This window comes from Cyclopterus lumpus, chromosome 11 (assembly GCF_009769545.1).
Source record: "Cyclopterus lumpus isolate fCycLum1 chromosome 11, fCycLum1.pri, whole genome shotgun sequence".
NCBI lineage: Eukaryota > Metazoa > Chordata > Actinopteri > Perciformes > Cyclopteridae > Cyclopterus > Cyclopterus lumpus.
Genome location: NC_046976.1, coordinates 21322296 through 21347373, shown reverse-complemented (window position 1 = coordinate 21347373; position 25078 = coordinate 21322296). Strand labels below are relative to the sequence as shown.

At 47.0% G+C, this 25078-nt stretch overlaps 1 protein-coding gene across 2 annotated transcripts; it reads left to right on the top strand.

Annotated features, from left to right (window-relative positions):
- The first annotated feature begins 17135 nt into the window (after positions 1 to 17135).
- LOC117739332 (oocyte zinc finger protein XlCOF8.4-like) lies at positions 17136 to 24284 on the top strand. Of its 2 annotated transcripts, none has more exons than XM_034545682.1 (3): positions 17136 to 17684; positions 21758 to 21994; positions 23204 to 24173. In XM_034545682.1, the coding sequence occupies exons 1-3, from the start codon at positions 17492 to 17494 to the stop codon at positions 24004 to 24006; spliced, it is 1233 nt and encodes a 410-aa protein (XP_034401573.1). In that variant the 5' UTR covers positions 17136 to 17491; the 3' UTR covers positions 24007 to 24173. The 2 variants fall into 2 exon arrangements, with proteins under 2 accessions (XP_034401573.1, XP_034401574.1); XM_034545683.1 differs by lacking the exon at positions 17136 to 17684 and adding an exon at positions 20301 to 21498 and having other exon boundaries at positions 23204 to 24284.
- Positions 24285 to 25078: the final 794 nt, after the last annotated feature.

Below are 25078 nucleotides of genomic sequence, written 5' to 3'. Positions count from 1 at the left end.
AACTTTATTTAAAAGAATGAGTGAGCAGGATCCATCCGCAAAGCTTGGAGAAACTCGGCCGCACTCGACTCGATTCCGTTTTGTGAAAAACACATAATTGGGCACTTCTCATACGCGCTGGGTTCGATTCATACCAAACTTTCTGTCGATCATAATTGAAGCTATATCACCTAGATTTATGAAAAGTATTTTGATATCTCAATGTGTTAAGGAGATATGGACCAATGAACCTCTTAGGGAAGTGTACAGATGTGGTCGTAAATGGAGGGAAAAGAAAAGGCCAAGCATTTCCGAGAAGTGTCAAAAAACCCCAATCAACTTTCTACCCAGTCTTCCTGAGGGGGAAGATGAGCCCAGTATGGAGTCCAAACGAAAGGAACTTGTAGAGGAGATGAAAAAACGTTGTCCAACTGCTGCTCTGATATCCCAGAATGTGGACTCAACGTTTGCCTTGAGAAGAAAGGAGTCGCTGAACTTGGAAACTCCAGCGAAAGACACGGTTGAAAGGTGGCCAGCACTCTTCACAGTGGGTCAAGTAAATCAAAATTGTTTATTGTAAGGGTTTTTCGGAAGAGCGAACGGACAGGCTGCGTCGGCGTTTAGTGGACTCAGGACGGCGTGTTATTTCGAGTGACTGCTTCGCTGTGGATCCGGACTAAACCATGTAGATTACAAGTAGAAGACTGCGCCGAGATACGGCACCCTGGGGCCACCAGCTAAACGGGCTGTGGTGAAGTAGCGCGGGGTGAAGGAAACGCCCGTCTAGAACTTTGTTTGCGGGTTTTTGGGGGGTTGTTCTGTCATTGACTTTCTTTTGGGGACATTTAGAGACTTCGGAACTGTCGGGATCCGGGGATGGAATTATGCTTTGGGAGGGGTTAATTGTTTGTGATGCGTGTTCGTATTATGTGTTGCAGCGTATGCCGCATTGATTTTGCTTTAATAGTAACATTTGGTGTCTGCAATTTGACCGTTTGGTTTCTTTTATGACTATTTCACATTTGCCGTTCATGGTGGTTTTCCATCATATTAAGCAGTGACTCAACACTCAATATCAGATCCGCCCATTCCCTTAAAATAGCGTTGTACTTTTCCCCTTAGGTTTTATTAGGAGGGAGAATTGTTACAACCTATATTCCATCTGGAAGCCATTGCAACACTAGTTTTATGCCCAGTGTGATGTAGTATTTTGTAATTTGTTTAAAGTATTTTAAATTATTTAATTCCACACCACAGGATGCCTTATCTAATGTGTCCCTTCGGTTAATCTTTTTGGTATTAGCTACTTCTCTTCCAAACAGTGCTGCTATAATTTTTGATTCACTGATTACCTATTCCTGATTGGTGCCCTTTTAGTGGCATCTCCTGTCTTTCCAGTCGGGTCCAGTTGCAGCTCTCGAGTCAACCCATTCAAAACCCAAATGCCTTCAAGAATAAAAAAATAACGGGGGGTGCTGCAAGATGGCGGAGTGAGCAGTCACGTAGTTTTGAGCTCTCTCGACTCGGCGACGATAAACCCTCAAAAATCATAATTTAAATAAATAAATCCAATATAATATAGAAGGGAATACATAAAGAGGTCGGATATACAAATAAAACCAAGTCAGAGGTGATAGAAAATGAAGAAAATGGAATCAAATGCTGACAAGGAAGTGCGGGGCGAGAGGAACGTGGCAGGAGCAGAGCCAGCTAGCTTAAATCAGCTGATTGACTTGCTAACACCTATAGCATAGGCAAACAACTGGACGAGGTGAGAAAGGAAGTTAAAGAAGTCAAACAAGGGATAAGTGATGTGAGGAGAGAGGTCAAGGAAGAGTTGGACAGGATCCGGAGAGAAACTGAAAGTAAATTCGAAGGGATGCAGACATTAAAACACAGCATGACAACATGGAGGAAGCTCAAACACACATAGCTGAACTGGAGGAATGGCAGACAGGAGCAAAGAGTGAGATGCTAACTATGACGGCCCTGACCCAAAGGATGAAGGAGAACATGACGGACCTCGAGGGAGGTCCAGGAGGAAGAATATACGGAGGGCACGGAGGAGAATTCGACAGGCAAGTACCTGGAGCGCTTCCTAACCACCGAACTCGAATTGCCTAGAGACCCCACTCCAGATACAGAGAGCACACGGGGCCCTGGCGCAGAAGCCACCTCCGAATGCACCCCCAGATCAATTGTAGTTAACTTCCTACATTTCGAGACCAAGGAAATGGTGCTTAGCCATGCATGGAAGAGGAAGATTCATGTGGGAGAGAAGAGGATGTTTTTCGACCATGATTATGCAACTGAAGTGATTCAGAAGAGAAAGACATACCATGAAGAAAAGATACGCTTCCAGACCGCGCTGACGAAGATGTGAATTCACTGGCCAAGCGGAGCCAAGACCTACGACAGCTCAGAGGACGTGGAGGAGAGACATGGAGGAGACATGGAGGAGAGACGTGGAGGAGAGACGTGGAGGAGAGACAGAGACGTGGAGGAGAGACAGAGACGTGGAGGAGAGACATGGAGGAGAGACGTGGAGGAGAGACATGGAGGAGACGTGGAGGAGAGACGTGGAGGAGAGACGTGGAGGAGACGTGGAGGAGAGACGTGGAGGAGAGACGTGGAGGAGAGACAGAGACATGGAGGAGAGACGTGGAGGAGAGACATGGAGGAGAGACGTGGAGGAGAGACGTGGAGGAGACGTGGAGGAAAGACGTGGAGGAGACGTGGAGGAGACACATGGAGGAGAGACACGGAGGAGACGTGGAGGAGAGACGTGGAGGAGAGACGTGGAGGAGAGATGGAGGAGAGACGTGGAGGAGAGACGTGGAGGAGAGACGTGGAGGAGACATGGAGGAGAGACATGGAGGAGAGACGTGGAGGAGAGACGTGGAGGAGAGACGTGGAGGAGACATGGAGGAGAGACGTGGAGGAGAGACGTGGAGGAGAGACGCGGAGGAGAGACGTGGAGGAGAGACACGGAGGAGAGACATGGAGGAGAGACGTGGAGGAGAGACACGGAGGAGAGACGTGGAGGAGAGACGCGGAGGAGAGACAGAGACATGGAGGAGAGACGTGGAGGAGAGACATGGAGGAGACGTGGAGGAGACACATGGAGGAGAGACACGGAGGAGAGACGTGGAGGAGAGATGTGGAGGAGAGACACGGAGGAGAGACGCGGAGGAGAGACACGAAGGAGAGACACGAAGGAGAGACACGGAGGAGAGACATGGAGGAGAGACGTGGAGGAGACATGGAGGAGAGACGTGGAGGAGACATGGAGGAGAGACGTGGAGGAGAGACGTGGAGGAGAGACGTGGAGGAGAGACGTGGAGGAGACGTGGAGGAGAGACGTGGAGGAGAGACGTGGAGGAGACGTGGAGGAAAGACGTGGAGGAGACACATGGAGGAGAGACACGGAGGAGACGTGGAGGAGAGACGTGGAGGAGAGACGTGGAGGAGAGGTGGAGGAGAGACGTGGAGGAGAGACGTGGAGGAGAGACGTGGAGGAGACATGGAGGAGAGACATGGAGGAGAGACGTGGAGGAGAGACGTGGAGGAGAGACGTGGAGGAGACATGGAGGAGAGACGTGGAGGAGAGACGTGGAGGAGAGACGCGGAGGAGAGACGTGGAGGAGAGACACGGAGGAGAGACACGGAGGAGAGACATGGAGGAGAGACGTGGAGGAGAGACACGGAGGAGAGACGTGGAGGAGAGACGCGGAGGAGAGACAGAGACATGGAGGAGAGACGTGGAGGAGAGACATGGAGGAGACGTGGAGGAGAGACGTGGAGGAGACGTGGAGGAGACACATGGAGGAGAGACACGGAGGAGACGTGGAGGAGAGACGTGGAGGAGAGACAGAGACGTGGAGGAGAGACGTGGAGGAGAGACGTGGAGGAGACATGGAGGAGAGACGTGGAGGAGAGACGTGGAGGAGAGACGCGGAGGAGAGACGTGGAGGAGAGACACGGAGGAGAGACATGGAGGAGAGACGTGGAGGAGAGACACGGAGGAGAGACGCGGAGGAGAGACACGAAGGAGAGACACGAAGGAGAGACACGGAGGAGAGACATGGAGGAGAGACGTGGAGGAGACATGGAGGAGAGACGTGGAGGAGAGACGTGGAGGAGAGACGTGGAGGAGAGACATGGAGGAGAGACACGGAGGAGAGACGCGGAGGAGAGACACGAAGGAGAGACACGAAGGAGAGACGTGGAGGAGAGACACGGAGGAGAGACACGGAGGAGAGACGTGGAGGAGAGACACGAAGGAGAGACACGAAGGAGAGACATGGAGGAGAGACATGGAGGAGACATGGAGGAGAGACGTGGAGGAGACATGGAGGAGAGACGTGGAGGAGAGACGTGGAGGAGAGACGTGGAGGAGACATGGAGGAGAGACGTGGAGGAGAGACGTGGAGGAGAGACATGGAGGAGAGACATGGAGGAGAGACGTGGAGGAGAGACATGGAGGAGAGACATGGAGGAGAGACACGAAGGAGAGACACGAAGGAGAGACACGAAGGAGAGACGTGGAGGAGAGACACGGAGGAGAGACATGGAGGAGAGACACGGAGGAGAGACACGAAGGAGAGACATGGAGGAGAGACATGGAGGAGACATGGAGGAGAGACGTGGAGGAGACATGGAGGAGAGACGTGGAGGAGAGACGTGGAGGAGACATGGAGGAGAGACGTGGAGGAGAGACGTGGAGGAGAGACATGGAGGAGAGACATGGAGGAGAGACATGGAGGAGAGACACGGAGGAGAGACGTGGAGGAGAGACATGGAGGAGAGACGTGGAGGAGAGACATGGAGGAGACATGGAGGAGAGACATGGAGGAGAGGCGTGGAGGAGAGACACGGAGGAGAGACATGGAGGAGACGTGGAGGAGAGACATGGAGGAGAGACAGAGACGTGGAGGAGAGACGTGGAGGAGACATGGAGGAGAGACGTGGAGGAGAGACGTGGAGGAGAGACGTGGAGGAGAGACGCGGAGGAGAGACGTGGAGGAGAGACACGGAGGAGAGACATGGAGGAGAGACGTGGAGGAGAGACACGGAGGAGAGACACGGAGGAGAGACATGGAGGAGACATGGAGGAGAGACGTGGAGGAGACATGGAGGAGAGACGTGGAGGAGAGACGTGGAGGAGAGACGTGGAGGAGACATGGAGGAGAGACGTGGAGGAGAGACGTGGAGGAGAGACGTGGAGGAGAGACGTGGAGGAGAGACGTGGAGGAGAGACACGAAGGAGAGACGTGGAGGAGAGACACGGAGGAGAGACACGGAGGAGAGACGTGGAGGAGAGACACGGAGGAGAGACGTGGAGGAGAGGCGTGGAGGAGAGACGTGGAGGAGAGACGTGGAGGAGAGACGTGGAGGAGAGGCGTGGAGGAGAGACGTGGAGGAGAGACACGAAGGAGAGACGTGGAGGAGAGACACGGAGGAGAGACACGGAGGAGAGACGTGGAGGAGAGACACGAAGGAGAGACACGAAGGAGAGACACGGAGGAGAGACATGGAGGAGACATGGAGGAGAGACGTGGAGGAGACATGGAGGAGAGACGTGGAGGAGACATGGAGGAGAGACGTGGAGGAGAGACATGGAGGAGAGACATGGAGGAGAGACGCGGAGGAGAGACACGAAGGAGAGACACGAAGGAGAGACGTGGAGGAGAGACACGAAGGAGAGACACGGAGGAGAGACATGGAGGAGAGACACGGAGGAGAGACGTGGAGGAGAGACGTGGAGGAGAGACGTGGAGGAGAGACGTGGAGGAGAGACGCGGAGGAGAGACACGGAGGAGAGACGCGGAGGAGAGACGTGGAGGAGACATGGAGGAGAGACGTGGAGGAGAGACATGGAGGAGAGACGCGGAGGAGAGACGTGGAGGAGAGACATGGAGGAGAGACATGGAGGAGACATGGAGGAGAGACGTGGAGGAGACATGGAGGAGAGACGTGGAGGAGAGACGTGGAGGAGACATGGAGGAGAGACACGAAGGAGAGACATGGAGGAGAGACATGGAGGAGACATGGAGGAGAGACGTGGAGGAGACATGGAGGAGAGACGTGGAGGAGAGACGTGGAGGAGACATGGAGGAGAGGCGTGGAGGAGAGACGTGGAGGAGAGACGTGGAGGAGAGACACGAAGGAGAGACGTGGAGGAGAGACACGGAGGAGAGACATGGAGGAGAGACGTGGAGGAGAGACATGGAGGAGAGACGTGGAGGAGAGACACGGAGGAGAGACGTGGAGGAGAGACGTGGAGGAGAGACGCGGAGGAGAGACGTGGAGGAGAGACGTGGAGGAGAGACATGGAGGAGAGACATGGAGGAGACATGGAGGAGAGACGTGGAGGAGAGACACGGAGGAGAGACGTGGAGGAGAGACACGGAGGAGAGACATGGAGGAGACGTGGAGGAGAGACATGGAGGAGAGACATGGAGGAGAGACATGGAGGAGAGACGTGGAGGAGAGACGTGGAGGAGAGACACGAAGGAGAGACACGAAGGAGAGACATGGAGGAGAGACATGGAGGAGACATGGAGGAGACATGGAGGAGAGACGTGGAGGAGACATGGAGGAGAGACGTGGAGGAGAGACGTGGAGGAGACATGGAGGAGAGGCGTGGAGGAGAGACGTGGAGGAGAGACACGGAGGAGAGACATGGAGGAGACGTGGAGGAGAGACATGGAGGAGAGACATGGAGGAGAGACATGGAGGAGAGACGTGGAGGAGAGACGTGGAGGAGAGACACGGAGGAGAGACATGGAGGAGAGACACGGAGGAGAGACGTGGAGGAGAGACGTGGAGGAGAGACATGGAGGAGAGACGTGGAGGAGAGACGTGGAGGAGAGACACGGAGGAGAGACGTGGAGGAGAGACGTGGAGGAGACATGGAGGAGAGACACGGAGGAGAGACGTGGAGGAGAGACGTGGAGGAGACATGGAGGAGAGACATGGAGGAGAGACGTGGAGGAGAGACGTGGAGGAGAGACGTGGAGGAGAGACATGGAGGAGAGACGTGGAGGAGAGACACGGAGGAGAGACATGGAGGAGACGTGGAGGAGAGACATGGAGGAGAGACATGGAGGAGAGACATGGAGGAGAGACGTGGAGGAGAGACACGGAGGAGAGACACGGAGGAGAGACATGGAGGAGAGACATGGAGGAGAGACATGGAGGAGAGACGTGGAGGAGACATGGAGGAGAGACATGGAGGAGACATGGAGGAGAGACGTGGAGGACAGACATGGAGGAGAGACATGGAGGAGACATGGAGGAGAGACATGGAGGAGACATGGAGGAGAGACGTGGAGGAGAGACGTGGAGGAGAGACGTGGAGGAGAGACATGGAGGAGAGACGTGGAGGAGAGACGTGGAGGAGAGACGTGGAGGAGAGACATGGAGGAGAGACATGGAGGAGAGACGTGGAGGAGACGTGGAGGAGACATGGAGGAGAGACATGGAGGAGACATGGAGGAGAGACGTGGAGGAGACATGGAGGAGAGACATGGAGGAGAGACGTGGAGGAGAGACGTGGAGGAGAGACATGGAGGAGACACATGGAGGAGACATGGAGGAGAGACGTCATGGAGGAGAGACGTGGAGGAGAGACGTGGAGGAGAGACATGGAGGAGACACATGGAGGAGAGACGTGGAGGAGAGACATGGAGGAGACATGGAGGAGAGACATGGAGGAGAGACATGGAGGAGAGACATGGAGGAGACATGGAGGAGAGACATGGAGGAGAGACATGGAGGAGACATGGAGGACAGACATGGAGGAGAGACATGGAGGAGAGACATGGAGGAGACATGGAGGACAGACATGGAGGAGAGACAAGGAGGAGACATGGAGGACAGACATGGAGGAGAGACATGGAGGAGAGACATGGAGGAGACATGGAGGACAGACATGGAGGAGAGACAAGGAGGAGACATGGAGGACAGACATGGAGGAGAGACAAGGAGGAGACATGGAGGACAGACATGGAGGAGAGAGGATACGAGGTGGGTCTCACGGGGGAAAGCGCCGCGACCGCAGAGGGAAAAAATACAAGACCGGCAGAATGACAACAAGTGACCCAAAGGACGGCGGCTGAAGGGAGGAGCTGAAGGGAGGAGCTGAAGGGAGGAGCTGAAGGGAGGAGCTGAAGGGAGGAGCTGAAGGGAGAAGCTGAAGGGAGGAGCTGAAGGGAGGAGCTGAAGGGAGGAGCTGAAGGGAGGAGCTGAAGGGAGAAGCTGAAAGGAGGAGCTGAAGGGAGGAGCTGAAGGGAGAAGCTGAAGGGAGAAGCTGAAGGGAGGAGCTGAAGGGAGAAGCTGAAGGGAGAAGCTGAAGGGAGGAGCTGAAGGGAGGAGCTGAAGGGAGAAGCTGAAAGGAGGAGCTGAAGGGAGGAGCTGAAGGGAGAAGCTGAAGGGAGAAGCTGAAGGGAGAAGCTGAAGGGAGGAGCTGAAGGGAGAAGCTGAAGGGAGAAGCTGAAGGGAGGAGCTGAAGGGAGAAGCTGAAGGGAGAAGCTGAAGGGAGGAGCTGAAGGGAGAAGCTGAAGGGAGGAGCTGAAGGGAGGAGCTGAAGGGAGGAGCTGAAGGGAGAAGCTGAAGGGAGGAGCTGAAGGGAGAAGCTGAAGGGAGGAGCTGAAGGGAGAAGCTGAAGGGAGGAGCTGAAGGGAGAAGCTGAAGGGAGGAGCTGAAGGGAGGAGCTGAAGGGAGGAGCTGAAGGGAGAAGCTGAAGGGAGGAGCTGAAGGGAGAAGCTGAAGGGAGGAGCTGAAGGGAGAAGCTGAAGGGAGAAGCTGAAGGGAGGAGCTGAAGGGAGAAGCTGAAGGGAGAAACTGAAGGGAGAAGCTGAAGGGAGAAGCTGAAGGGAGGAGCTGAAGGGAGGAGCTGAAGGGAGGAGCTGAAGGGAGGAGCTGAAGGGAGAAGCTGAAGGGAGGAGCTGAAGGGAGGAGCTGAAGGGAGGAGCTGAAGGGAGGAGCTGAAGGGAGGAGCTGAAGGGAGGAGCTGAAGGGCTTTCAAAGAGGGAGATGGGTCTGACGCTGTCCTGAAGGATGTTTTAAGGGACACGGAACCCAGCTGGATGGACTATGAGGCATGTCAACGGACCTCTGCTAAATACAAGGTAACTGAAGCCGAGTGAGAGAGACTGAAACCACAGAGTTGGACATATGTAGACTGAGAGGAGCCCTACAGAATGGGTTGGAGTTCAGGTCTAGCGAGGGGCCCTTTCTGAGGAAGGATTCCCCCTCAACCTACCAACGGGACTTGGGGGAGACGACTTCCCCCCTTTTGGAAGAAGGTTGTATTTGGTTTTATTGCTTATTATAATTTCATGTTATGTTTTATTGCACGTTATGCAATGGTAAATGTTCCTTGTGTATTCAACCTACTGTTATTCAGGTCGCTTAATAGGGTTATTGACTTAGGACTAGACTGTTAGACTGGTGTCACTTAACGTTAATGGACTGAATACCCCAAAAGAGAGACAAAGTTATGATGAAATTAAAGAAGGACGGAGACCAAATTATATATCTGCAGGAGACTCACCTTAACAAAGTAGAACATGACAAGTTAAAGAGATACGGTTATAGAAGTCTGTACAGTAGTTCTTTTAAGGGAGGTCCCAGAAGGGGTGTGACGATTATGATATCAAATCAGATGCTAACCCAGAGATGAGGGATAGGGAGGGAAGATATATTATTGTGAAAGGGAAGCTCGACAATGTGAAGGTTACTCTGGTGAATGTGTACGCGCCCCCAGACGGTGATGAACATGTTTTTAGATTGCTATTCGATGTTATCGCAGCGAAACAGAAGGGATCCTAATTTGTGGGGGGGATTTGAATGTAGTTTTAAATTATAACATGGACACTACGAGCCTCAAAAAATACAAAAATCAAAATACGTAAATACATTATTGGAGGAGATGGGACTGGTCGATATATGGAGGTACCTTCACTATTCAGCGGTGCATAAAGTACATTCTAGAATAGATTACCAGGAAATGTTCACAGGGTGAAAGATTGCCACATAGGGGGTGCAGATGTGTCATAACTCTTTGTGCCTTGACATGGGCATCAGTAACCGAAGAAGAAGAACTCATTGGAGATTGAATGTGGGTCTACTGAATAATGAACAAAGGAAAATACAGAACTACGTTACGGAGCATGACAATGGGATGGTGGAGCCAACGATGGTTTGGGACTCCTTGAAGGCAGTTATGAGAGGCAGATTAATCTCAGAATCAACCTACGCAAAAAAAAAAATTAAATTAGAAACGTATACGAAAAATACAGAAAAACTGAGAATTGGAAAGAGACTGCCAGGACTCGGCGGGCCTGGACACACAAAAGAAAATGAAACACATAAAACTAGAGATAGAAAAACATCTAACAGAGGAGATGGAGCGGAAGATTCTGTTCTGTAAGCAGAGTTATTATGAGATAGGCCCGAGAGCCACTAAATTATTGTCAAGACGGACCCGTAAGCAACTCGCAACTAGTCAAATCCATAAAATTAGGGACCCCCTTACGAACCAATTGATAACAGAGCCGGAGGATATAGAAAAAACATTCCAGAGATATTATGAGGAGTTATATACACAGCCAGAGTCTGCACAAAGAGAGGAGATGAATTCCTTTTTAAACACACTAGACCTACCAAAGATAGGACGGACACAGAATGAGACCCTAACAAGGGATATAATAGACGAGGTAGTGGGGCAATACACAGATTGAAAAATGGGAAATCTCCGGGGAGTGATGGATATCCGGCGGAATGGTATAAAACATTCAAAGAGGAACTGACTCTGCTGTTAGTTTAATTTATTTACAAAAAGGCAAATTGCCACCAACATGGACAGAAGCAATAATAACGGTCATACCTAAACCGGGGAAAGATAGGGAATTATGCGGAAATAATCGACCAATATCATTACTAAATGTGGACTACAAGGTTTATACATCTATTATTGCTAGACGACTACACGACTTTACACAGGATTTGATTGACGAGGACCAAACAGGACTTGTGAGCGGGCCAGACGCACGATGACATCAGGAGGACTCTGCACATCATCAGGCAGACAAACAGAAAACAGACATTCTGGTCAGTGTAGATGCCGAAAAGGCGTTTGACGCGTTTGGTAAATTGGACTTTCCTTTAGAGAAGTTTGGATTCAACGATAAATCAATACAGATTATTCAGACTTTATATCAACGGCCTACAGCTAGAATCAAAATAAATGGAAGCCTATCTAACAAATTCGAGCTCCAGAGATCAACCAGACAGGGATGCTGTTGGCAGACTTTATTGAACCACTGGCCCAAGCCATACGCGACAATAGGCGAATACAAGGGGTGACACGGAGTGGAACATAAGGTCGGCCTCTTTGCAGATGACGTCATTGCATTCCTTGAACGGCCTCGTGAATCGTTGACGGAGTTGTTAGACCTCTTGAACGCATATGGACAGCTATCAGGATATAAGATAAATATAACTAAAACCCAAGTGCTCACTATCAATTATACACCACCAAAGGAGATCAGGGAAAAATACAATTTAAATTGGAATCTAAAGAAAATTAACTATTTAGGGGTAGAAGTTACTAGGAATTGATCAGGACTATATAGGGTAAATTATGATAGGATTAACCGAGAATTATTAAAAGATATACATAGATGGACCACCCTAACATTGGATTTTAGCTCAAGGATTGAATTAATAAGAATGAATGTATTACCCAGACTTTTGTATTTGTTTCAAGCATTACCAATACAGATACCTCAAACACAATTCATAGCATGGGACAGGATGATATCCAGATTCATTTGGGGGGGGGAAGAGGCCAAGAGTGAGATTCAGAACTCTCCAGCTAAAGAGGGAGAAGGGAACCTGAAAGAATACTACGGCCCAGCTGAGATATGTGCAAACTGGACTATGAAGCAAAATGGAAAGAAATGGAAAAATCATTTGGAATGTGTCCGATAGAGTATAATAGGAGATAAGGAAACATTTAAGAAGGTTCAAATGGATTCGATCACAAAATGTACCTTGGAATTATGGTTCAAATTACTTAGACAAATAAGGCGGAGAAGAACGCACATTTATTGAAATGGGCGTCTTTTGATAGCAGTTTTAAACCAGCTGGGCGCGGTGGGGGAGAAGGGCATTACGGCATGGTGCACACTGGGGGAAAAGGAGGATAAGGAGAAACAAAATATGACCTGGATTGACGGGAATGTTACAAATATTTACAGGTACGGGATTATTATGGGAAACGGATTGAACAGGAGCTCTCTAGAAGTGAACAAGGTGGTACAAGTAATGATTGATGCATATAAAGGGAACCGGGTCAGGACTATAACTACACTATATAAGGCTTTGATGAATGACAAAAACAGGGTATATAAAAGAAAAATGGGAAAGAGAATTTGATATGGAAATATCTGAAGATGAATGGGATAACATGCGGGAAAAACATAAGACAACAACCTGTTCGCGAGCCTGGAGAGAGTTTTCCTGGAAAAATCTAATACGGTTCTTTATCACACCTAAAATATCAAACAATTATTCTGAAACAAGAAAGTCATGTTGGAGAAATTGTGGGTCATCTGAAGCCAACAATGCACATATATTCTGGAATTGTCACAAAATAATAGGGTTTTGGGGAACGGTCCATAGACACAAGATATTCTGGGATACACATTTCAAATGAATCATAAACTGATGTATCTGTGTATGCACACAGAGAATGATGTACATGATGGGGACTTGTACCTATTCAACATACTCATGGTTGCAGGTAAAACGGCCATTACAAGGAAATGTGGGACGGATGATAAACCCACTCAGACCCATTGGGTGGACACAGTGGGGGAAACACACATTATGGAAAGACTGATCACGGTGGACAGGAAATGGAGGAAGTGGACTCGATGGCAGTTGACACAGACTTGATATGACAGCAGGTTTTTCATTTTTCATTTTTATTTCTGGCTGTCGATGTTGTTGATGACTTGTATAGGTGTATTTATCTTTGAATAAAAATAAAATGGTAAAAAAAAGAATTAAAAAATAACAATGAATTTCACCCCAAACGGGTATCGGTACACATTCACATGTCTGCATGATAGTAGAGGGGTTCTACTAATATCTCCTATTACCAACAAAAAAGAATAAAACAGGGTTTTCCCTTGTAACATCGTCACCATTTCTTTGTTGCCTATGCTTTTGGGCAATATGCTTGCTCTACTGCCACACATGGTTCAGGAGTAGACTGCCAAAATGATGCAGGTGTGACAGCTGACAACGGTAGGCACCTGTTCAGCCACCTTTGGTAGTAGCACATTGCCCAGAAGCAGCAGTGATATAGAAATGTGGATGTTGTCCACGATGTGGATTAAAATCCTGTATATATCATTTTGGAGTAAGAAAGTGGCGGCTGGCTAATACACACACAAAAAAAAAAAAAAAAAAAATAGTATGCAAAAAGTATTATAATAATAATTAGAAATTATATTGTCAATATTTTTGTTTTGGAAATATAAAAATAGGAAATCTACGCAAAATATATGCTTTTCTTGCTCTTCCTGCACTTCCTCTCCGCATGTCTCAGCTGCGCTGGGGCCAAATCGATTCTGCCCAGAAAAGACAGGTCTAAGAAGCAGTTTAGCCAATTACTGATTAAAGATATAAATGAGTGACATACAATCCTAAAATAGATTCAGCTGTGGGCCAAAGTCATCTGGCCCAAAAGTTGCGCGTTCTCGTCAGGCGCTTTTTAAATGACATGACAACGGCCAGCGCGACCACTTCTCTTCCAAGAAGACCCGACCCGCTAAAATCTCTCCTCCAAGACCCGTTTGAGAGAAGAACTTTGGGGGAGAAACTACATGTAGAACAGCTGGACCCAGAACCACCTCACAATAAGATAACAGACTGTCTGGAAAGGAACCAGGAAGCTTCTGGAGAGACCAGTACACCAGGAAGGTTTAGAAGCTTCTGTAGAGACCGGTACACCAGGAAGGTTTAGAAGCTAGAGACCGGTACACCAGGAAGGTTTAGAAGCTTCTGTAGAGACCGGTACACCAGGAAGGTTTGGAAGCTTCTGTAGAGACTGGTACACCAGGAAGGTTTAGAAGATTCTGTAGAGACTGGTACACCAGGAAGGTTTAGAAGCTTCTGTAGAGACCGGTACACCAGGAAGGTTTAGAAGCTTCTGTAGAGACCGGTACACCAGGAAGGTTTAGAAGATTCTGTAGAGACTGGTACACCAGGAAGGTTTAGAAGATTCTGTAGAGACTGGTACACCAGGAAGGTTTAGAAGATTCTGTAGAGACCGGTACAGCAGGAAGGTTTAGAAGATTCTGTAGAGACTGGTACACCAGGAAGGTTTGGAAGCTAGAGACCGGTACACCAGGAAGGTTTGGAACCTTCTGTAGAGACCGGTACACCAGGAAGGTTTGGCTAGCTGGATGCTGTTGTGCTAATGCCGTATTTAGCTTTATAAATCAACGGGGACAGATCCAGCATGGACAGATATGGGAGTAAGAGACATGAAGCACACATGAGAACATACATGAGAACACACATGAGAACACACATGACAACATGAGAACACCAGGACACACATGAGAACACCAGGACTCACATGAGAACACCAGGACTCACATGAGAACATGAGAACACCAGGACACACATGAGAACACCAGGACACACATGAGAACACCAGTACACACATAAGAACATGAGAACACCAGGACACACATGAGAACATCAGGACACACATGAAAACACCAGGACACACATGAGAACATCAGGACACACATGAAAACACCAGGACACACATGAGAACATCAGGACACACATGAGAACACCAGGACACACATGAGAACATCAGGACACACATGAGAACACCAGGAAACACATGAGAACATCAGGAAACACATGAGAACATCAGGACACACCTGAGAACACCAGGACACACATGAGAACACCAGGACACACATGAGAACACCAGGACACACATGAGAACACCAGGACACACCTGAGAACACCAGGACACACCTGAGAACACCAGGACACACATGAGAACACCAGTACACACATGAGAACACCAGGACACACATGAGAACACCAGGACACACATGAGAACATGAGAACACCAGGACACACATGAGAACACCAGGACACACATGAGAACATGAGAACACCAGGACACACATGAGAACATCAGGACACACATGAGAACACCAGGACACACATGAGAACACCAGGACACACATGAGAACACCAGGACACACATGAGAACATGAGAACATCAGGACACACATGAGAACACCAGTACACACATGAGAACACCAGGACACACATGAGAACATCAGGACACACATGAGAACATCAGGACACACATGAGAACACCAGGACACACATGAGAACATCAGGACACACATGAGAACATCAGGACACACATGAGAACATCAGGACACACAAGAGAACACCAGGACACACATGAGAACACCAGGACACACATGAGAACATCAGGACACACAAGAGAACACCAGGACACACATGAGAACACCAGGACACACATGAGAACATCAGGACACACAAGAGAACACCAGGACACACAAGAGAACACCAGGACACACATGAGAACATGAGAACACCAGGACACACATGAGAACATGAGAACACCAGGACACACATGAGAACACCAGGACACACATGAGAACATGAGAACACCAGGACACACATGAGAACATCAGGACACACATGAGAACATGAGAACATCAGGACACACATGAGAACATCAGGACACACATGAGAACTCCTCAAGCAGCCATATTGGGCAAAGTGAAGGTCGCTACCAGCTGGACGACGGACTCAGGAAACACAACGAGGAGGAGGATAAAAACAGGCACATTTTATCCCTAACGAGGTTTATAGGGGCATCTTAATATATAAACATGTTCATAGAGAGAGAGAGAGAGATTTATATTTTATTATAATATATTGGTGATATTTATATTATATGATGATATTCAGAGCTACTCGTTTGAGTGTGACTATATTGTTGACAGGCTCATGCACATGGAAGAGTGGGATGCGGCAACGGTAGCTACATGGAGGGATAAGCTAGCTGGTGACCAAAGCAGCTATTCTGGCAGAGCACGTCATTATTTGTCCTGAATCTTCGCCCAATCTCTAGTTTCAAGTCTTCTTCAATACAGCGTGATGTTCATTTAGTAAATTATGGACATTTAGAGTCAAACAGACCATAAAGCAGGAGATGATTTAGGGGCGGGGCTATTTACACAGGAACAAGCAAACATCTGAGATGAAAACTTGAACTTTATGTTGAAACACTTTGTCACAAAGATGCTGAACCAACCTGCTCTGTGTAACCGGACTTCCGGGTTGAACACAGCGTCCAGTCGTTTCCGGTGTCGCTCGTTCTCCTCTCTGGAACTACAAAGTTCCTCCTCGTACTCTGCTATGGTTCTTTCAAACAGCCCAAATATCTCTTGCGCAGCCGCAGTTAGTCGCTGGTTGACTAAACATCTCAGCATTTGGACTTTAGACATCTTCACACAACGACAGAAACGTTTCCTCCACACAAACTCCGTCACAAAGCCCGTTTGCTCTCCTTTAAACTGGGACTAGCGCTGTGTTGCTGACTTCCGTCCCCGTCGGTCTGTTAGCATGCTAAGCTAACTTGAATATCTTTGTAGGCTACCGGGAGATGAGTCCGAGGAACAACATCCAGAAACAAAGGTGAACCTCTAGAAGTCCATTCAGAGGTTTATCCAGACATACAGAGACTCTGCTGGATCAGGACTGAAGGAGCTAACTGACACTTTAGCAACGCAACAACGAGACGACAATGTTGCTGCTGACGGCGGCCGCCATGTTGCTAATGGAGAAACATCCGGGTTAGCTTCAAAATAAGAGCCTTGAGAAGCTTCTCCGTAGCTTTCATTGCAGAGTTGGTGCATAAAGCGCATTTTATCAAAAAATAATAATATATAAAGCCATATAGATGCTTCTCATGGCTTTTATTTTGAACGTTATACGCCAAGTCTGCAGTGAAGTCAACATAGAAGCTTCTCATGCTCTTATTTTGAAGGTGACTCCGCAAGCGGCAGCTGACCCGGATGTTCCTCCATTAGCAACATGGCGGCCGCCGTCAGCAGCAACATTGTCGTCTCGTTGTTGCGTTGCTAAAGTGTCAGTTAGCTCCTTCAGTCCTGATCCAGCAGAGTCTCTGTATGTCTGGATAAACCTCTGAATGGACTTCTAGAGGTTCACCTTTGTTTCTGGATGTTGTTCCTCGGACTCATCTCCCGGTAGCCTACAAAGATATTCAAGTTAGCTTAGCATGCTAACAGACCGACGGGGACGGAAGTCAGCAACACAGCGCTAGTCCCAGTTTAAAGGAGAGCAAACGGGCTTTGTGACGGAGTTTGTGTGGAGGAAACGTTTCTGTCGTTGTGTGAAGATGTCTAAAGTCCAAATGCTGAGATGTTTAGTCAACCAGCGACTAACTGCGGCTGCGCAAGAGATATTTGGGCTGTTTGAAAGAACCATAGCAGAGTACGAGGAGGAACTTTGTAGTTCCAGAGAGGAGAACGAGCGACAACGGAAACTTCTGGACGCTCTTTCCAACCCGGAAGTCCGGAAACAAAGAGCAGGTTGGTTGGAGGTTCTTGTGCAGTCTACGGAGCTTCGTGTTATTATGTTATTACTATTATAAAGTATAGGTGCACCGTAACCCTCGAACTGCGGTGAAGCCAGACGCCACTTCGAAAAACAGTCACGCCGCACGGTTTTTCCGGTACCCGTAGACACGATGCATTAGGGTGGACGTGATGGGACACGTCACATTCATTAAGTCAGTCAATGTATCTGTACATGTACAGAAACATTAACATATTTAAGCTGCGAGCAGCGCTGTGCGGGTCCACGTTCCTCCACGTCGGGTGCTGGCTGGACGCCGGCTCACTAGGCCGAGAATGTCTGCGACCGTCGGAGTCAGCGTCTGAATTAGCGTCTGTGAGTCAGCGTCTGTGAGTTAGCGTCTGAATTAGCGTCTGTGAGTTAGAGTCTGTGAGTCAGCGTCTGTGAGTTAGCGTCTGAATTAGCGTCTGTGAGTCAGCGCCTGTGAGTTAGCGTCTGTGAGTTAGCGTCTGAATTAGCGTCTGTGAGTCAGCGCCTGTGAGTTAGCGTCTGTGAGTTAGCGTCTGAATTAGCGTCTGTGAGTCAGCGTCTGTGAGTTAGCGTCTGAATTAGCGTCTGTGAGTCAGGGTCTGTGAGTCAGCGTCTGTGAGTTAGCGTCTGTGAGTTAGCGTCCGTGAGTTAGCGTCTGTGAGTTAGCTCTGAATTAGCGTCTGTGAGTTAGCTCTGAATTAGCGTCTGTGAGTTAGCGTCTGTGAGTCAGACGTTTTTTTCCTGCATGGAGCGATGCTGTAAATTATACTCCACTGCAAACAGTCCCCCACTTGCTGTTTCCACCGTGTGGCCCAACATGCAACAACATCATACATTTGAAGGGCAGCTGATCAAATCCCTTCATCAGGAGTTCAGTAACGTGTAGTGGCAAGAAATACACAAGAAGTACTGGAAAAATCACACAAAACTAACTTCCGGTACCGTTTAGAGCATGGTCCCAAGAGACTTTCTTTTCCGTTTACATGTTTTACCAAGTTTCATAAATGTAGGTGGAACGTAGCGCCGGGGCTGCTTAAATTAATATTTTTAGGGGGCGCTATAGAGCCATATTGACATTCTGAAGCATTAAAATCATATCAGGTAACTACATCTTTGACTTTAAATGTGTGTGCTAAGTTTAGTTATGTTTCGAGCATGTTACATCGGTTTATTGGGTCACGGCGAAGGATCAGACTTCGCCGATGCTCCAACTCGCCGCCCTTCAACGAGTCCATACAACCTTCACAGCGAAGCATCATCAAGGTCTTAAGTCTATTCTGACACATTGTGAGAGGGATCTGATTAATCTGTGAGGAGAAGGGTCTGAAAGTAGAAAACATGTAACCTACTGTTGCCACTAGGTGGCGCTATGACTAGAATGCAAAATTACCATATGGATGTCTTCAGGGGCAGTGTGTCATGACATATGAGTCGTGAGTCGTCACGAGGACCCTAATTGAAGCAGCATTCATTGGGTCCATTGCACCTTTTGTACACGTCGGGACGAGAATGTCTGCGACCGTCAGACAACGCGCCTGCGAGTTAGATGTTTTTTCCTGCATGGAGTGATGCTGGAAATTATGCTTTGCAAATAGTCCACCACTTCCTGTATCCACTGTGTGGCGCTAGACAACATAAATCAACATGTTTATACTGCTCTATAACAAGTGTGACCACGTGTTCTGGGTTTGTGTCAGCTGCACTTATAACCAGTTAATAAACGGAGTCGGGAGATCAGACATTCAGCCCACGGCTTCCCTCTTCATCTATTTGTCACCCCCAATTCCAGTTACCTCTTTCTCTACGGCAACCCTTAAGGGACATATCTCCAATACAAAACACATGAGACCGTTTGTTTCAGGGTAGGAAATTAGCTTTTTTTTTTCCGGGGCGATTTTTGCCCCCACTGAATGAAATCCAGGGGCATTTATAAAAACATTGGGGGCACTTTTTGAAACTTGTGAAATAACATTTAACCTTTGTTCAAAATAATAAATATACTTATTTAGGCTTTCAGTATATGAACAACTGTCATCAAATGACAATAAGAAGACTATTAGGCAGTAGTCTACAGAAGTGTTTTCTTAGATTTTTTTAAACACAGAAATCAGACAATCATATTAAATGTTATTCTAATTTCTTTGTGGTTATTTATTATTATTACATTTTTTTTAACAACTATTAACAATTATAACTTTTTTATATATTATAACATATATAACAATTTTAAAAAACGTAATAAAAGGGCTATACATAGATTAATTAAATAAAATTTACAAACAATTTTTCAGAAAATGAAAACAAATATTAAATTATATGTAGTGTTGACAAATAATAAATATGTACATATACAAATAGCACCAGTTCATCATCGTCATCTGTGTCACTGTCAGCCATTGGAGAAGTTGCTGGTCTGACCTGCTGCCTTGCTCAGAGGGTTTTATGTGAGGCCGCCTGGCTTTCTTCTCACAGCAGATTCTACACATGCTGCATCTTCTTCTTCTGGTCCCTCCAGTGAGATCATCACGAGGTCTTCCACTGTGTTGAGATGGAACAAACAAAAACAACAATAGAATGTTACATGTGATAAGGGACTTAATCTAAACATGTAACCCTTGAAGTCAACTGCAGTCTCAACTAATTGTATTTATCCCCACATAGAGGATTGGTTATGAACCACAAGATGGCTGCACTCTGGCTAACGTTAGCTAGCTAGCAAGCGAGCCTATCAGAGTTAACTAACGTTAGCTAGCTAAAGCTAGTTATCGCTCACCGGAGGCGATGGCCACGTATTTCTTGACGTTGTCGTTCCCCTTGATGAAGTCCGCAGAAGAATTCAACGCGTGCTGGTTGACGACGAACGTTCCTCCTCCCACTCACAGGAGCTCAAGAAGCTCCACTCGGTTCATCACGCACACGCAACATCGAGGAGAAAATCCAAAACGTGTTATGTCAACTGGACCGGGTCAGGGCTACGATGTTTTTGACAAGTTCATTAAATTATCATAATTATTAGAGACAATTATGGGGGCATTTTTTGCCCCTCTCCAAGTGATATCAGGGGCAAAATTATATTTCTTAGGGCCAGTTTTGCCCTTGTGTATTTCCAACGCTGGTTTAGACAACATCATGTAAATTGGATGCTGTTTGTTACATAACACTGACTTCCTGTTGCCAGTAGGTGGCGCTATGTGACTCTTAGTGACAATTGGCTTGCAGACATACTCAGACCATGACTGTTGTCAAGCATGGCCAGTTTGGGACAGATGGAGTTACATGAGATTGTTTAATGGAAATTCACGTAAAATGGTCTCCACGCCACGGCTATACCGCTCCGAGAAACGTAAAGCGTTTGATAACTTTTAATCACTACGGTCTTTAGATTGTACTGACTGACTTTGAAGTGGATCTGACAAATCTCCTGGGAGGACTTCGTTACAATATAGCACTTATAGAAAAATTAAAATGGCCGACTTCCGGTATAGTTCAGAGCATGGTTCGTGTGTGCAGGTGGAACGTAGCGCTAGGGCTGCTTTGTTGTTGTTGGATGGGGCGCTATTGAGGCTTTTTTTTTTTTTGAAAAGCCAAAAGCCATATCAAATATTTATTTCCATAACCTTTTTCCATGTGTTGAAAGGTTGTGACCACCCCAAGAGAAATCTGCTTATTTTTTCAACAGCGTTGAACGAGCACTTACAATATTCATGATGAAATATCATCGATGTGTTATGGCTCTACTTACACAATTTGAGACTAATCTGGTCAACTGGCTAGGAGACATCACACTACATCTCAGAGGTACATATTGTACTTTTTACTGTACTACACTACTGAGTTGAATATTATTACTCTTCGGATGACGGTTCTTTTCCTCTTTCTGTGTCCTCACACTCCAATAGTCCCGTCTTGCTCTTGGATTTAGTTCTTCTTGCTCAGATCTTCTGCTCTCCAGCTTCAGGCTGCGTTTGCTTCACTGGAACGTCGCTGATGGAGGAATCATAAACAGTTTGATATGAGGTTCATAAAAAGTATGAATGTATTTCATTATTCTCCACAGACGTCCAGCAGCTGTTGGTGGTTCAAGAAGAGGTTCCCCCTGAGCAGCAGGACTGGAGCTCCAGTCTGGACCAGGAGGACCCAGAGCCCCCCCACATTAAAGAGGAACAGGAGGAACTCTGGATCAGTCAGGAGGGAGAGCAGCTTCAAGGTCTGGAGGAGGCTGGTATCAGGTTCTCATTCAGTCCTGTGACAAGTGACGATGATGATGAAGAGGACTGTGGAGGACCAGAACCAGGTACTGTACTTAAGTATTTAAAAACTCCAACTCCACTACATCTTATTGGTACATATTGTACTTTGTATTGTACTACAGTTTAGAGGTAAACATTGTACTTTGTATTGTACTACAGTTTAGAGGTACACATTGTACTTTGTATTGTACTACAGTTTAGAGGTACACATTGTACTTTGTATTGTACTACAGTTTAGAGGTAAACATTGTACTTTGTATTGTACTACAGTTTAGAGGTAAACATTGTACTTTGTATTGTACTACAGTTTAGAGGTACACATTGTACTTTGTATTGTACTACAGTTTAGAGGTACACATTGTACTTTGTATTGTACTACAGTTTAGAGGTACACATTGTACTTTGTATTGTACTACAGTTTAGAGGTACACATTGTACTTTGTATTGTACTACAGTTTAGAGGTACACATCTCCCCAAATCCTAGGCCAATAGAATCGGTCCATTATCTATTTGCAGACGGCTTTCCGGAACCACCATTGGGAGATTGTCACGACTCACTCTAAACAGCAGTATTCAACTAATGTTCAGCGAGGTCTAGTTTGAGAACATTTTCTCATTAGAGGTCGGAACATCACAGTAATGTCCAGCATGCGCTGTGATTTAGTCCCAAATGTATTGAAGTAGCCGAGCAGTTTGCTCCAAAGAGTTTTGCTTTGTCTCGTAGCAAAGCTTCACTTTATTAGTTATCTCTGAACACATGAGACATACTAGTCATACACTGTCTTTGTGAGGAATGAACAGGAGAGTCTTCTTGGTTAAAGAAGATGAACAGAATAAAGAAGATGAACAGAATAAAGGAGATGAACAGAATAAAGAAGATGAACAGAATAAAGAAGAATGAACAGAATAAAGAAGATGAACAGAATAAAGAAGAAGAATGAACAGAAGAGTCTTGCACCAGTCGGGGTTGCCGGCCTGCTCGGCCGAGAACACAGAACCACCAGTTACCGTAAATTCCGGACTATAGAGTGCACATATATATATATATATATATATATATATATATATATATATATATATATATATATATATATATATATAGGTCGCACCTGATGGTGCGTTTAAACCAAGTTGTGTTAATTCTCGTCTTTCACGAAAAGTGGGCGTGGCTTGTCTCGGTAAAAACAGTTATAATATAAAATATTTAATGAGATTTTTAAGACTTATGAATGTATTTCATTATTCTCCACAGACCTCCAGCAGCTGTTGGTGGTTCAAGAAGAGGTTCCCCCTGAGCAGCAGGACTGGAGCTCCAGTCTGGACCAGGAGGACCCAGAGCCCCCACACATCCCCCACATTAAAGAGGAACAGGAGGAACTCTGGATCAGCCAGGAGGGAGAGCAGCTTCAAGGCCTGGAGGAGGCTGGTATCAAGTTCCCATTCGCTCCTGTAAAGAGTGAAGATGATGATGATGAAGAGGAAGGTCAGTCCTCACAGCTTCATCAGAACCAAACTGAAGAGAACAGAGAGGCAAAACATTTGAAAACAGAAGCTGATGTAGAGGAAGTCGGATCCGAGAAACACACTGAATCCAAAACGGGCGTGAAACCATTTCAATGCTCGGTTTGTGGCAAAAGATTTGCTCGCCAACGTTTTTTAACACAGCACTTGACCGTCCACACGGGAGAGAAACCATTCAGTTGTTCCGTTTGTGATAAAACATTTGCCCGAAAGGGAAACCTGAAATATCACATGACCGTCCACACAGGGGAGAAACCCTTTAGTTGTCCTGTGTGCGGTAAAAAATTCCCACTGGAGCAAACTATGAAACGGCACTTAACGGTCCACTCAGAGGAGAAACCCTTTAGTTGTTCAGTTTGTGGAAAAACATTCCCACTAGAGCAAACTCTGAAACGACATTTAACGGTCCACTCAGAGGAGAAACCATTTAGTTGTTTATTTTGTGGTAAAACATTCGCACTAAAGGGAAGACTGAATGATCACATGACTGTCCATACAGGTGGAGAAAGCATTCAATTTTTCGACATCGAGTAAAAAATGAACAACACAGAAAAGTATGAAACGACATTTAAAGTCCACATGGGAAAAACTAGTTAGTCGTTGAGTTTGCTATAAAAGATTCTCTTGTCTCTGCTATTTAAAAACTCACCATTGTATTTGTGAGAGCATCAGAAATAAATGAGACCTGGTTAAACACTTAACTGTCAGGCTGATAGTTTATTCAGCTAAGATGAAGCTTGCTTCTATGATATTGGCTCATATGTGATGTATTGTCATGTTTATATTAATAAAAAATGTTTGAAATTGGCAAAGTATGCAGCACTGTGTTTTGAGTTATCATAGGTGATGAAACGGAGGCAAATGTTTAACCTTCTTTCTTTTCTCTCTTTGTTTGAATTCATGACTTGATGAGTTCCATAACTGAAGAATGACAGAATTGAGAAAATAGGCGTCATCATCAGGGGTCGCAGAAACAGTGACTTCCTCCTTCCTCAAGTGTTCCTCCTCCTTCCTCAAGTGTTCCTCCTCCTTCCTCAACCGTTCCTCCTCTTTCCTCAACCGTTCCTCCTCCTTCCTCAAGTGTTCCTCCTCCTTCCTCAACCGTTCCTCCTCCTTCCTCAAGTGTTCCTTGATGGAAGGTACTGTGGGAAGACAGTCGCTGGTTAATTTGACGGTACATGAGGACGATGGGGTGGTTTGCCCTGGTGAGTCTGTTGCGGGGCCGGTTAAAGAATTTTGAAACGAAGGGTAACTTGGAGTTCTTGTTTGGGCAAAGGAGCATTTTACGGAGTTGACTGCTCTGATTAACAACTATTTGTGTTTGTTTAGTGACGTGCCAACTCAAACGCATTTGATAGAGCATGAAATTGACGTGGGTGGGGCGCAGCCAATCCGCCAGCGTTTTTACCGAGTGCCAGAACAGAAACGCAGAGTAACCAAGTCTCTTGATTTCCATTCACCGTTTGTGTTTCTGACCTTTGTTTAGGCCGGAAAACTAGTGTTGAGCTGTGGGATCAGACACAGAAAAAACAGGATCGTTTTCATCCATATTACCTGGAACAAAGATCAATTCTGTTTCAAGCTCCAACCGTTCCTCCTCCTTCCT